Source organism: Pleurodeles waltl, chromosome 4_1, assembly GCF_031143425.1.
Source record: "Pleurodeles waltl isolate 20211129_DDA chromosome 4_1, aPleWal1.hap1.20221129, whole genome shotgun sequence".
Lineage (NCBI taxonomy): Eukaryota > Metazoa > Chordata > Amphibia > Caudata > Salamandridae > Pleurodeles > Pleurodeles waltl.
In genome coordinates, this window is record NC_090442.1 from 1,012,977,760 (window position 1) to 1,012,993,374 (window position 15,615).

General features: G+C 46.0%; 1 protein-coding gene across 1 annotated transcript in view; it reads left to right on the forward strand.

Annotated features, from left to right (window-relative positions):
- The window catches only part of LOC138288350 (V-type proton ATPase subunit S1-like), a 321,316-nt gene extending 317,694 nt beyond the window's left edge, over positions 1 to 3,622 (forward strand). The window contains exon 10 of the mRNA XM_069229885.1: positions 2,918 to 3,622. Coding sequence (XP_069085986.1) covers positions 2,918 to 3,127 — 210 coding nt within the window. The 3' untranslated portion in view covers positions 3,128 to 3,622. The remainder of the gene's footprint in view (positions 1 to 2,917) is intronic.
- The last annotated feature ends 11,993 nt before the right edge of the window (positions 3,623 to 15,615 follow it).

A 15,615-nucleotide genomic window follows, 5' to 3' on the forward strand; every position in this document is an offset into this window, starting at 1 on the left:
CAGCACTCCGGTGCCTTGCGCAACCAAAAGGAAGGAGGGTGGGGGCACTTGAGCGCAACTTCCTTTTGCCACCTGGGCAGCGCTTCAGCCTGTGGCTCTCTCCATTATGCCTCAACTTCAGTTCGTTAGGTAGGATCCAAGGTAAGAGCCCAGTCGGAGAGCCAGCAGCCCGAGCCAGCACTGGTTCCTCCTCCGGTGTCGCACACCAACCGAGTACAGGGTCTTCAATGGCCACAGGCTTCAAGAGTGGGCAGGCTCGTTCTTAGTTTCTCCAGCCACAGGCCACTGCCATTTAAAGTATTGGAGGAGTGGCGAGGCTCACAACAGATAGCACCCCTCAGCGACCCCACGAGCAGCTTTCAGTTGGGGGATGGCTGTCCCAAGTAGCAAGGATGGTATCGGGGGCATCAGGCATTAATTGTGGGTACACAGGATGCAGGGTTGAGCAGCATAGCAGAGGTCGTGGGAACACCCTTAGGACTCATCTGCCATCTCGGCTGCTTCGGCTTATCTTATGTGTACAAAATAGGTATAAAACGCATTACTAATGGGACCAAACATCAGCAATCGAGACCTGTTAAGGATTATCAAGTACTTAAAGATTTTGACTTCATGCCCTTTGCACTGCGTCAATACTGGGATCAAGAATCAAGAATGAGAAGAATTAATGTGGGACAAGGTCAAGCGCCCAATACCTTTACTATGGAGAACATTTGCAGTTGTCCATACACACCTGACCATCACAAGCCGTGTAGGAGACACTGTCCACACTGCATGCCAAGTTGGAGATGACTGTCTCACGTGTATACCTCGGAGGGGGTGCTCAAGAAATTGATGTCATTAACACCTTTGAAACATATTAGTATATTAAAGGTTGGTGTGAAATGAGAGTTCTAGGGTACTCAGTTATCGTACAAGTGAGGCTTTTGGAAGCAATATTAAGGAAAAGGAAATTTGCGCCACATTCAGTGCTTCTGAACTGTTTCATAAATGGAGGCAGATGCCGTCCGGCCCTGTCCCAAATTGTGCGATTGTCGACTAGGGTGCGCAGGGGATTTTACATATCTTCATAAGTGGTAGCAAAAAAGACAGTATGTTTCCTCTTATAGACACCTCCACCAACAGTCGCCCTATTGTGACATGTATTTTATTCCTTTTCAATAAAAACCTTATTTAAAAAAGGATAAGGAAAATAAACTTTCTCGCTCATTGTAAGTGGGTCTTACATGGCTTATTCTAACTCCTTGAAAGGGAAAGGTGCTTCCGCTGAAAATATCTATTTCTTCTCAGGCACAGCATTCCTAGACTGCCACGTCTGGGTCTCAAAGCCTGCTTGGCGTAGGTCATTGCCGGTACAACAGAACTGCGTAAAATTACAATAATGGATAGATGAATTACAAAAGATCTTAATTAGTCTGAATCTTCCATCCATCTCTCAGTATCACCCAGAGCAGTGTTTTCAGGAAGAGAACGGGCAGAGAGTTTCCATTTAGTAAGCTGCCATTCTGGAATAGGATGGATCTTGTGGGAGGCACATCATAGAAAGGAAAGAAAGTTGTACCATGGTGCCCGTCGCACTGATATGAACACCTCTTCACACGCGTGTAGGGGGATGGGAATTAAAGCAGTAATGATAGCTTGTAATCAATTAAGGATGGGCGTCGATTTTTTGCATACATCCTGCAAAAACGAAAAATTGAGCAAAAGTCACAAAGTTCTATATGATTTGCAGTTTTACCTGTAAGGCAGGACTTTCACAATATTTAATGTTGGATATTTCTTCATTTTCAACTTTTTTTTAGTATAATTTAAAGTGCCTTCCCCTCATGAGTATAGCTAAGACATTTAGGGCCTGATCTATGGAAAGTTTGCGCCGCCTTTCTGTTATTTTGTTAAGTAAAATTGGAGCATATTTACAAAATATAATTGTGACATGACACAAAGGCGGCACAAACGTTTAATAAATCAGGCCCTTAAGCCATTGCGTGCAAAATGCTAGTGAGTTATGTAAACAGGTCCCCTAAACAGGTTACCATAGAAGAAAAGCACCTTCATTTTTTCTACCTGCAGACACGCGAAACTGAAAATATGTTCAATTGGCATGGGTTAAACAAAAGTGTGAAACTCAACTTTGTGAAAGCCAATATTCACCAACTAAGTGCAACGTGGCAAGGTAAAACCCTTGTACTCCTCCACCATGATTTTTTGACACTCCCATTGCATTTCGTCACTCCTATTAAGGAATGTTTTTGGATTACCACTACATTGTTGTGCACTCTAGTACTAGACTCTCAGATTTGCTAAGGTCTTGCATCAAGGTTGTGTCACTTTTATGGGGCAGCCCCCATACAAAATCTTTTTTGCCATTTACTAAGCCACGCAAAGCCACTTTGCATGATTTGGTAAATACAAAGTAATGCATGGCAGCACATTGCTTTGCCTTAGGTTACTTTGTATTGAGGCTGTAGCGTGGACATTCACACGCATCCACTCGTGGATTTTGACACAATCCCAGATAAGTGGGTAAATCTGGGATTGCTCCAAGAAGCTACACCTTCCTGAAGCATGCTGGATGGGGTGAAATTTCTATCCCTCCTTGCACAAAAACAATTGTACCTATAACGCCGGATCCCTTACAGTATGGAGCAAGGGCGCCTGCATTGGTGCTAGGTAGCACACAGTGCACCAACACTAGGAGACAGTGGAAATGTGCCATATCTTTATATATGGCACATTTTTGCTGTCTCCATTTCATGAAACTCACCACAGCGAATTTTCTTGCTACCCTCCGTTGCATGAAGTGATAGTAAAAGTGCCCCATTGTATCTAGTATTCCATTTTATTGTTCATTTGCAGGTCTATTCTGTGTTAGTTCACTATAGGTCAATATCTCACTGGGCTTCTTTCTTCTTCACAGATCCAGGGCTTCCACGTCCAGAACAGCCTCTTTTCCTATGCCTCAGACTGCACCGGCTTCTTCTCGGCCCCCATCTGGATGGCACTGGTCTCCTCGCTGGTCCTGTTGTGGATCTTAGCCTACGGCATCTATATGCTCATGCAGCTTACCACAAATGATAAGTTTGATGACCCGCGAGGGCAGCCCCTGTCAGTGTCCCTGATGGAGTAACCGCAATATTTCTCCACCATTGTAACCTCAGAGCAGCTACAGAAGCTACCTGTTATTTGGGGTGTCCAGTGCAATGTTTACCCTGGAGGAAAGCCTTTCATTGAGAAGAAACCTAATACGAAGAATGGACGTTATGTCAATAGAGGAGCATTTACTACCTTTGAACAACAGTCCATTTTCTTTTCGGATTATAGCTAACATGTAAAATATGTACAACTAGTTGTAAACATCTAAAGATTCTACTGGAAACAGAGCCCGCAAACAAACTTGTATTTCATTCCTTGCTTGCTTTGTTAAAATTGTAAACAGAGATAAACAATGAACCTTTAATAATTCCTTACAAAGTTAATGTTTTATGTTTTTCCTAGCATATAATGTGCCAGAGAAAGCTAATGGGTTATTCAGAAGTTTAACATGCGTCAAATCAGGCAAGTATTTTCACAAGAGTGTTGCCACAATTATTGTGATAGGATCAAAATAAAGACATTGTAGCCACCCACCGCTTCATTATTAAAAGACTAGCAATAGGAAATCATTTTTGATGTTTATTATAAATATGAATGTTGTAAAAGGTAGTAAACATTGCTTTATGTAATGCTGGCTGGTGCAGCCTGCCTTTGCCCCCACAAATTACACCAGCAGCTACTGAGAATAGGACTGAGGTTACAGTAAGATTGCACTCTGCATGGGTGTGTGGAGCGGCTTCAGAACTGACTCAGGCGTACATGCGTAACACATTTGTGAAATGAAGCAGTCACAGCAGGCACCATTGAGAACAAGTGCCATTCTTAGGTCACCTTGACCTGTTGTAAGCATTGTGGAAATGTAACCACGCCTATGTCACACCCATCACTTTCCCTCGTTCGTGAGCTTGCTTTTCAAAAATCACTTGATGTCATTGATAAATGCTTTAAGTTTGTCCCGCCTTGAGGCTGTTTTGGTCACGTTTTGCAGACTGACCCCGTTACATGGATTATTGGACGATTGCTGATATCCTGCAGTGAGAACAAACTATTTTTTTGTCTCTCCCCTTCATGCATCATGGTGGCCATGGCCCTCACAGTGCGAACAGGCACAACAGCGTGAACTCCATTGGTGGTCTTGGAGTGCTGATCACATTGTTCACAGTTACCTAATCAGAGTCATTTCTTGTAGGTCACCACTTAAAACACTTGAAAATGGTAAATGCTTTACCGTAAAACATAAATCCTCAAAGGGAAAGTGGCTCTCCCAGCATAACAGGAGAGCCAATACTACAATATTCACTGCACTTGGGAAGTTCAACCCATAATGCTTTGCAGATCATTACTTTTACAAAACATTTGTGCTCATAACTCACCCTGTGGTGGTCCTAGAACAATGGGACCACCACCAAAACGTTCACAACAACATGCTCTTTCTGTTTACATCATCATTGGGTCCCCACACTATGTTAGTGGGGACCCCAAAATATTAACCCCTCCCACCATTGAGTGTTTGTTTAAGCCTTCTCATGGTTGGAACTTTTGTATTACAGGTGGGAATAGCTAGTGTTTTAAGGGTCTTTCTGGTCATATCATTGCTCTAGGTCTCTCACTTCTAAAACTATGTGATGCACTATGCTCTCTAGGGGCTAAATATGTGATTACACTTCATTATTTATTGCCATTTTCTTTTTGTGTGGCTATTTTCTCTAGGGGCTAACTATACAGTTACATGACAGTGTTTTTTAGAAATGCTATTTTCATTGTGGTGTGCTCTAGGGGCAATTCTAAGCATTACAGTCATATCAACATATTACAATTTTTGTGGCACAGAAACTTGAAAATGTGTAATGCACTACCCCCTGTAGGGGCTAAATATACGGTTACACTACATTACTTTCTTACATTCTGTTTTTACGTGGTTATGCTCTCTAAGGGGTGACATGACTATGGTGGTCATTACAACCCTGGCGGACGGTGTTAAAGCGGCGGTAAAACCGCCAACAGGCCGGCGGTAAAACAATTGCAATTATGACCATGGCGGAAACCGCCAACAAAGACAGCCACTTTAACACTCCGACCGCCATGGCAATACAAACAAACAGCGCGGCGGTCACCGGCAACAGACAGGCGGGAGACAATGTACCGCCCACACTATTATGACAGGCCAATCCGCCACTTTTTCTGGGGCAGATTCACCGCGGATAAAAACACGGTGGAAACAGGAATTTCGAAGGGAAAACGCTCACCTTTACACACCCCATGAGGAACGAGGACACCATGGACCCGGAACCCCAAATTCTCCCTGCAATAGTCTTCCTGCTCCTCTACCAGGAGCACGAACGCCGGCGGAGAAGACCACAGTGAGTACTGCACCTACGACACAGGGGAGGGGGTAGGGTAAAAACAGGGACACACACATGCAACACCCCCACCCTCACCCACTACAACACACACAAATGCATATCAATACATCACAGTAACACCCCCCCAAACCCCCCCGGAAGAATGCAAAGACAATAGAAAATTAGTGTAACCATTGTAATATATAAAAAACAAGTAGGCAGAAATATATATATACACCATGTACAAAATATATACCAAGCAGAGTAGTCCAGGTAGTGCACTAAGATAGTCCATGGAACACTGGGACCACACGGTATGGGCGAGGCCCACACAAGATCCCCGACCATGACGGAGAGAACACTGCAGGGGCATCAGAGAGCAAGAAAACAGGCACCTCAGGGGGAGGGAAAGGGGGGCACCTCAGCCGCTTGAGTGCACGACGCCAAATCCACCAGGGGGCCACATGCCCACTGTTCCATCCTGGGGAGTGCAAAGCCACAGTCTCTCAAGTCTCTACAGTGGGTGGTCTGCCCACTGTTCAATCCTGGGGAGTGCAAAGCCAGTCTCCCAAGTCTCTACAGTGTGTGGTCTGCCCACTGTTCAATCCTGGGGAGTGCAAAGCCACAGTCTCTCAAGTCTCTACAGTGTGTGGTCTGCCCACTGTTCAATCCTGGGGAGTGCAAAGCCACAGTCTCACAAGTGGATGTCAGTCTCCACTGGTTCTGGAGGGGGCATGGTGCCCAGAGTGCTTCATCCTGTTAAGGACAGAGGTAGTGGATGTCAGTCTCCACTGGTTCTGGAGGGGGCATGGTGCCCAGATTGCATCATTCACCGCGTGACGGACTCAGTTGCATCAGTGCCCCTGCCGCTCATGGGCTAGCGGTGCTTGAGATGGCAGTGCCCTGTTCAGCGGTGCTTCAGATGGCGGTGGCCTCCTGGGCAGCTGGGCTGGTGCTGGCCTCCTGGGCAGCTGGGCTGGTGCTGGCGGTGGCCTCCTGGGCAGCAGGGCTGGTGCTGGCGGTGGCCTCCTGGGCAGCTGGTCTGGTGCTGGCGGTGGCCTCCTGGGCAGCTGGGATGATGGCGGTCTTCTCTGCCATGCAGCTTTTCACAGACTTGCCGGGTTTCTTGTGGCCCTTCCCCACCTTGGAAGGTGTCACAGCTGACTCCACACTCCCAACGGGACCCCTGGGAGCGGTTTGGTGGCTGGAGTCTTCACCCTCTCCCGCCGGGCACTGGCCAACTTCTGATGCTTCACAGGTGGGGGACTGTCTGTGCTGTGGCTCCGTGCCACACTGGCTGCCCGGGTGGCCGGTGCACTCCACATTCCGGTGACTACAGGCACCACTGGTCCTGGAGATGTTGTGGCTGAGGTGCTAGTTCGGGACCTTTGAGACGGACGGGGTGGGGGAGGTGTGGGAAAGAGGTCAAGGTTGGACAGGAAAAGTTTTTGGGACACACTGGGACGGGTAGCTGGAGGGGGTTTGGGAGTGGAGGAAGAGGTGGTGGTTGTAGGAGGTGTACGTTTGGTGACTTTGGGTGAAGGTGCATGCGTTGGAGGCTGTCGTGAGGTGGATGGCTGTTGGGTGGGTGTGTGCCTGCGTTTTTGTATCTTGGGAGGGGCGTCACTGACACACTCGGAGAGGACACAGGGGATGTGTGAAAGATGGGTGGGAGTGGTGACTGCACGTGAGCGGGGTGTGGTGGTGGGTGTGCTGGAGAGGAACGTAGTAGCTGTAGAGGTACTGCATGCAGGTGTGAGTGTAGACGAGACTGGGAGGGAGGAGGGAGACGAGGAGGAGGGGGACACAGTGGAGGCAGTAGATGTTGGTGTGTCTGCATGTGTGTGATGCTTGCGTGAGTGCCTGTGGGATGTGTGGTGCTTATGTTTGCCTGAGCTTCCCTTGTGTACTGAGGTGTGTGCATGTTGGTCTGTAGGTGTGCATGGGATAGGCTGAGGTACAGGGGATTGGGTCGGGATTGAGGAAGTTGGAGGGGGGAGGCTAGAGACGGGGACAATGGCTGCCATCAGTGCTGAGGCCAGAGTCTGAAAATCTCAGTGAAGGGCCGCCTGACCAGAATGAATGCCCTCCAGGAATGCATTGGTTTGTTGCAACTGCCTCTCTACACCCTGGATGGCATTCAAAATGGTAGACTGTCCAACAGTGAGGGACCTGAGGAGGTCAATGGCCTCCTCACTGAGGGCAGCAGGGGTGACTGGGGCAGGGCCTGAGGTGCCTGGGGCGAAGGTGGTGTCCACCCTCCTGGGTGAGCGGGCACGGGGAAAAGGCTGAGGGGATGCTGGGAGGGCGGTGCTGGTAGGGGGGGTGGTGGCTGTACCTGTAGACGCAGGGGGCACAGATGTTGCCGCCACCACAAGGGAGCTCCCATCAGAGGACGAGTCCGTGTCGCTGGTGTCAGCTCCTGTCCCTGCCGTGGAGCTCCCCTCGCCATTTCCTCCACCATGACCCTGAGCTCCTCCTCCAAGAACCTGGGGTGTCTTTGCCGTGCCATGGGGTGGTGTAGGTGATGTGTGGGGTGGAGTGTGTGGTGATATGTGTGCTGATATGTAGTGGTGTGTTGTGTGAGGTGCGTGGAAGTTCTGTGGGTGATGGTGTTGTGTGCCTGTGGATGCTGTTGTTCTTGCTGGTGCTCTCTCTCTGGCCTTCTCTCGGTAATTGAGGTCGTAGGGGTTTGTGGGTGATGTGGGTGTGTGTTTTATATTGTATTGGGTGTGTGGGAGTGATGTGTGTATGTGTATCAGGTGTGTGTATTTTGAATTGTCCAATGTGGTGGTGTTTTGTAAATGTGTGTGTATTTTGAGCATGGCGGTGTGTACCGCCAATGGAATACCACGGTTGAAAGACCGCTGCGTGGATTTGTGTGTCGTGATAGTGTGGGCATAATTCTGTTGGCACAACGGTGGAGGTTTTGTTATTCGCAGTTTATCACTGACCTTTGGTGTGGCGGACTTGTGTGGGTGTCTGAATTTTGGCGGATTCCGAAATGTGGGTCATAATAGCTGTGGCGGAATTCCGCGGCCGCGGCGGTGTGTTGGGGGTCTTCTGCACGGCGGTAAGCGGCTTTTACCGCCAATGTTGTGATGACGCCTATGTGTCTTCCAAATGCTATTTTTATTGTGGTGTCCTCTAGGGGCTGTTCTGAGCATTAGAGTCAGCATAGTATAATATTTGCGGAAACTCGCCCCATTATGCGTTGCAGGGCATTACTAGTGCAAAACATGTTTGCTCATAACTCAGCCTTTGGTGATCGTAGGACAATGGGGCCGCCTTCAAAACGCTCTGTCTATATCATCTCTGAGTCCCCACACTAGGTTAGTAGGGACCCCAAAATAATAACTCCTCCCACTATTCAGTGTCTTTTAAGCTTTCTCATGGCTAGGACGTTTATTTTATCACGGGGAAAAGTTTTGTTTTAAGGGCCTTGTTTTTTAAATCAATGCAGTAGGCCTGCTAGCTTTAAAAATATCCTCTAGGGGCTAGGTCTATGGTTACACTGCATTACTTTCTCCTGTTTGTTTCCATGGGGTTATCTTCTCCAGATGCTAACAATATGGTTACATGACCTTGTTTCTTACAAATGATATTTGTAGGGGCCGTTTTGAGCATAAAAGTCTAATGCCAAAAGTTTATTTCTGATAAAGGTTTATATGATAATTGTATATGTTTTAATAATCTCTCCTTATTACAACTATGAGCATAATTCAGGCCAACTTAACATCCTTATTACACTATGACGGTTTGAACATTTGATATTGTTAGGTGACCCTTCTAGTTTATTTCTCCTCTGTTGCTGTCTGGTATCTTTTTGGGGGGAATTGTGTTATCCAGCCAGCAACTCTGATGGTGGTGTGGTGAAAGAGGTATTCTATTGGAATTAGCATAGAAGATTTAAATTAGGACGCTAAATGGCAACATTTTCATTTTTGCTGCAGATAGAGAAAGAAAGTAAATGGAAGTGCTTTAGTCATATGCAGGGCCACTGGAATTATATGGCACGAAAAGACAAAATTGTGATGCAGGGTTGACCAATTTATGTGGCAAGAAAAGTCAGGTAATGAATTTACAATGCCAATAGCTCTAGCTCAGCAAATGCGAGACCTATTGCATTGCTTATTTCACTTCTCATGGAAATCTCTTTTGACTCCACGAACACTAGCAAAGGAGGGTCTGGAAGGCAGGGACATGGGTGCAAGGCTGACCTTGGACAGAGTGGAGAAGAATATCTATTGTGTGGCCATCTCTGTCCTGCCCGGGCCCTGACCTATTTTGGCGTTTGGCCTGAGGGCGCTGCCAGTGCTTGCTGTTGCCTAACCAGTCACTGCTTTAGTAGGTGCTACTGGTACTGCTGCTTGACTGAACCCCTATCTGTGATGACAGGGTGAGAGGGTGGCATCACACTGACATCCCAAAGAAAACCTCCAGCAACTAAACCTCATGTCAGTAAAAGAGCTAACTTTAGGAGCTGCAGCTCAGGAATGGGAGAATGCCACTGCTGTGCTCAACTGATGGATGTTTGAATTCATGTTTGCGTCTGCGAGTGCATCCATCTGTATCTATATATTTATGTGGTATTTCTATAGTGCAAATTTGGCCAAATGGCTGTTAAGTGCTGTACTAGGTCAAAGGTAAGCATACATTCAAAATGTGATAGTAGGGGTGGCTGGGCTGTGCTGGTTAATGCATTGGGATATAGTCTTCTTTAAAGAGGTGCTTCTTTGACTCTTTCTTAAATTTGAGCTGTCTTTTCCTTTTTTGGATCTAAAGATGGAAAAGCCTTACTGCCTTGTTTTCTTTTTTTTACACTTCTTAGTCTGCAGTCTGGTGGTGTTCTGGCTGCTGGTGTGCTAAGAGCTAGCCTGCAAGATAAGCTGGGCTTCTGGTTGTGGTGGCTTTGTAAGTGATGCAGCTGGTTTTGAAGATTGTGCAGGCCAGCAAGGGGAACCGCTGGATCTCCACCAGTAGGAGGGTGATGATAGCAAATTTCTTCGGGCCCTGGATGAGACATGTTGCTTCATGTAGGATGCCCCTAAGGGGTACCAAAGTGGAGCCTAGGAAGAAATGGAGCAGAGTGATACCACTATCCAGACTCAAGATTAGGAAGGCTTGAACAGCAGTTCTGAAGTCGCTTTCTGAAAGAATTGGTTTCACTTTCTTTAAGAAGAGAGAGCTGGAACCTGTCCTTTTTTTTAAACTGTTTTGCTATTGTGTACCTTGAGGTTTAAGGTTGTGACCAGGTTGAATCCCAGTGACTTTCCATTCTTTGAAAGTTGAGGATTGAAGCCATCAAGGTTAATGTCCTTGAACCAGGTTTTACTGTTTTCTTTTTGTTGTTTTTGGAAAATAAGAGCAATTCTTCAGTAGAATTATAGGTAGGCTCTGGGCATTCAGGTCTGGGCGAGGTGCAGGTAGAGTTTGAAGCATTGGATGTCTGAAACAGGGGAGACCTGCAAGTAAAGTTGTGTACATTTGCATATTAGTGAATCTAGATGATGTTATAGGAAAGTAAGGGCCATATTTATACTCTGTTTGCGCCGGATTTGCGTCGTTTTTTTTTACGCAAATTCGACGCAAAACGAACTCCATATTTATACTCTGGCGTTAGACGCGTCTAGCGCCAAAGTTCATGGAGTTTGCGTCATTTTTTTGCGTGGACACCTACTTTGCGTTAATGATATGCAAGGTAGCTGTTCCCTTCTAAAAAATGACTCCGAGGCATGTGCGCCGTATTTACATTCCCGGGCAAAAATGACACCCGGGAGTGGGCGGGTCAAACAAAATTACGTCCCGCCGCTTTTGCGTCGTTTTTTTGTGCCTGGTCAGGGCAGGCGTTAAGGGACCTGTGGGCTCGGAAGGAGCCCAGAGGTGCCCTCCCATGCCCACAGGGACACCACCTGCCTCCCTTGCCCACCCCAGGAGGACGCCCAAGGATGGAGGGACCCATCCCAGGGAACTTAAGGTAAGTTCAGGTAAGTATTTTTTTTTTTTTTTGTGGCATAGGGGGGCCTGATTTGTTCCCCCCTACATGCCACTATGCCCAATGACCATGCCCAGGGGACATAAGTCCCCTGGGCATGGCCATTGGGCAAGGGGGCATGACTCCTGCCTTTGCTAAGACAGGAGTCATTTCAATGGGGGTTGGGAGTAAAAAAAAATGGCGCAAATCGGGTTGAGGCGAAAATTTTGCCTCAGCCTGACTTGCCCCATTTATTGACGCCCAAGCTCCATATTCCCCTACGCCGGCGCTGCCTGGTGTAAGTCATTTTTTTTTTACGCACACCAGGCAGCTCCGCCGGCTAACACCGGCTAACGTCATTGAATAAATACGGCGCCCGCATGGCGCTTCAGAATGGCGTTAGCCGGCGTTAGATGTTTTGACGCACAACTGCGTTGGCGCAGTTGTGCGTCGAAAAGTATAAATATGGCCCTAAGTGTGTGTGTGTATACCTGTGTGTCTTTGTGTGCTCGTGTATTTGTGTGTTTTCTTGTGTCCATTCACATATGTGTTTAACTCTGCGTTTGTTTATGTGTTTGTGTGTGTATGCATCTGGGTCTACTGATGTGTGCAGGTAGCAAGAGTGCCTGGGCATCTGGTTTCAGTACCTAGCAAAGGCTTGATATATTTGACATGGTGTGATACTAGACTATCGAAGACATAATATCATTTGACACAAATATTGTGCTCTAAATGTCATTTGCAAAAATATCAGCCTAGAAATCTACTTCCAATCAGTGCTTTATTTGGGTAGGTGTTTTCTGGTGCTCAGCACTGGCACATATTTAATGCTGTCCACCACATGGCGGCGCTGTCAATCTGTTTTTTAATGAAAGCATATGAGCAAAGTGTTTAACAATGAAACATATGGTTAAAAATAATAGTACCAGGGGTCTCAGCCTGTTCCTATAGCTTTGGGTCACCTAGTACATTCCAAATTGCAACATTTGTGGGGCTGCAATGGCACATACATGTAATTGGTACAGATATTTGGCAACGCTGGCAGGGACTTTAAGTGGCAGAAGCAGCAGTGACCTTCTGAGAGATATCTTGGGCCATGGCACTTATTATTTTACAAATTAAGCACTGCTCCCTGTAGAACGATATTTTTGTAAATCGATATTTAGAGCACACTATTTATGCCAGACAATATTCTGACTACGATATTATGATGAACAACCTTATGCGGAAACTACTGTTGTGAATTTTCTAGAGGCAATATCGAAAGGCGCGTATGTTTGTCAGGGGAAATGTGAATTTGACATGGCAGTTTTGAAACAAGCATGGAGAAGTTTTTGACTGCCCTAGTCATATATGCTTAAATGGGCAATAAATGTGAAAGAACAATTCCACTGTAGAAACCAATGTGGCATTCAGCATTGTGAAATGTTTTATTCAAGATTAGGCAGTCTAATAGACACTTTAATACGCCATATATCATTTTTTGTTTGAGTGTGTGGTTTCTCTGTATGTTTAAGACAGACGAGAGAGTGCCAAAAGAGGGTTGATAAGATCATGACCCCAGTATGAGCCTAGATAGAATGTGGGAAAATCTTGCCACTTGTGAGTGCCTGATTAGTTAATGCATGGAGCACGCCTGTGTGTTTGTGTGTCTTTGAAACTTGAAGATATTGTGACTTCATGTTTTATGGGAGGAGTTGTTTAGTTGCTTGGACATTCAGAAAGTATGATTCCCAGTCAAAATATTGCATTAAAAGTTATTTTGGGGCACAGCTGTTGCTAGCTTCTTATGTTTTTTGGTGGTAACTGAAAGCAGGAGGCAGCTCTCCTTGTTCAAATTTTACAAAGCTGGATCTATCCCCAGATTTGTCTCATGACCAGAATACCTAGATACTATTTTATGGTTTATTACCCAACACTTCAAGAGACAAATGGCAACCAGAACAGTCATGAAATGTGTCCCAAGAGTCTTGGCCACCTTGCGTAGAGGACACTTGCCCCACTGTTCTACTTATACATCAAGGTTTTTTTAATAACATCAACTTCCACTAACATTAGAAGACCATCCTCAAGATATATGTGCAAGTTGATATTTTGACACACTGCCCTCTATCCTGAGTTCGTCACTCAAGTGAAGCAGGCTTGAGCTGGGAACTGGAAAGCTGGGAAAAGAAGCATCAATTCCCATGCCTACTCCCTTACCACATCCCTATACTTAGAGGGCCCTGTGATGGCGAGTTATTGTGCTTTTTCTGCAGGAGGAGCTCCAAGAGAGGCATTGGGTGAATATCAAATGGTATGTTTAGCATCAAAAGACAGGAAGTCCGTTCATTGTGCCTGGAGCTTGAAGGAAGGGAAGAGGAGCTGCCAAGACCCCAGCATTTTCTTCTGTTCTAATCACGTTGTATGGGCAAACTGTTGTTCTGCTGAACTGCCTGCCTCTGGCTACTGTAAACAGTCTCAGAGTTCCAAAGCGTGGTGTCCTAGGATATTGCATCTGACATCACAGCCTGCAGACCTTTTCTAGATGATTCTGTGTGGGTTTAACGTTTTTTATGCATTTTGTAGTAGGGTATATTTTAAAACAATGCCAGAGGTGTAACACAGGCCTCTGCAGCCCCGGCAGGGCAGGGGGACCCCCGACCCTCCAGTGGACCTCCAACCCTTCAAACGGAACTCCATTCAGCCCGAGGCCAATGAACATCTGTGATGTAGGGAAAACTCAGTGGCTCCACATCACATTCTGCAGGAGGCCCTATCATTTTACGTTAAACCACTGTACAATGCACATTAGCTTTCCTTCATTTCTGATTTGCCGAAATCCTTGAAATTCTGGGAATGAAAAAACCCTCAGCTAGGTTACGTGCTAGACTCTTTAAGACATTTTGGAGCTGCTGCTAACTGGCCCCTGTGTCACAACTTTTAGCAGCCATGGTGTATAAGTGGCTGGCTTAGTTCCAAAGCAGTAGTTGATAAGCTCATATACTGAAGCAATCAGATTGTGTTTCATAATTATGCTGGAGAAAATATTTGTAGAACTTAAAGGATTGATATGAGTAGCTTGAGTAACCATAGGCATTAGCTAAGTTGAATTGTTAAGCTGTTGATCTCTTAAGGACCTGAACACAACTAACATCCAATAACCTTTGATGCTGGAAGGAACAGTGCTAGTACTTTAGACCACTGGCAAGGTTCTTAACTGTTGTAGAGACTCATGACGTGCATGTAGCCAATGTCATCAGGGAGCCCACCTGCAACTGTGGATTGAGGATAGGACACTGATTGACTAATGTGGTGGCTTGGATGACCATATGGAGGGTGTGGAAATCATCCCAGATCCCAGCCAACATGGCTCTAGTACCTTAAACAAACATCTGGAAACTTGTGTGGCAAGGCGTGAGCCTTAACGTGTCCCTCCAATAACAACACATGAAAGACACTGGGTCTCATTCAGAGTTTAGGAAATGTCCCGTCCATCATATTTAGATTGTGTAGCCATGTATTCCCTTCAAAAAGAGAAGAGAGAATAATCCCCACTTTATGGTGAATGCCCCTCATCAATCATTCTCTAAAACAGGCCCATAAATCATGAATGTAGAAGGACAGTACCAGGATAAATAAGCAATCCATAACCACTAAAGAACCAGCACATTTCTGTACCTTTCATTGACCCTATACGACAAGCTGAGGGGGCTAGGTTTCCGGGAGCCACTCTTAGTTAATAAGAGACAACATCAAACCCTTACTTCTGTTTAACCTGTTGGGCAGTGCCTTATGCTGTAGAAGCATATGATTTGAAAGAAAGGTACACTGAGACCAAGTCCACATGACGGGAATGTACACACACTGCATACCACATAAGCACTGCATGCCATTAACAGCAGTCAACATTAGGCCATATGGAAAGTGGCACATATCTAGCTCAATGCCACACATAATTTTTGATCAGATCGTGTAAGAAGACCCTGATAGCACTAACATGCAAACCACATTCTCACAAAAAGCCACAGTAACAATATGTATCCTTCATGGCCACTCACTAATGTAATTTGGTAGTAAATCTCAAAACCAGCCATCTCATGGAGATTTCCTTAGAGATAACCCACAAATACAAGTCAGCCAACATGGGTACAAGAAGCACGGGTGGAGTAAGACTGAAACACCTGTGAATCTTTGCAAGGAAAACTTAAGACACCTGTAGAGGTA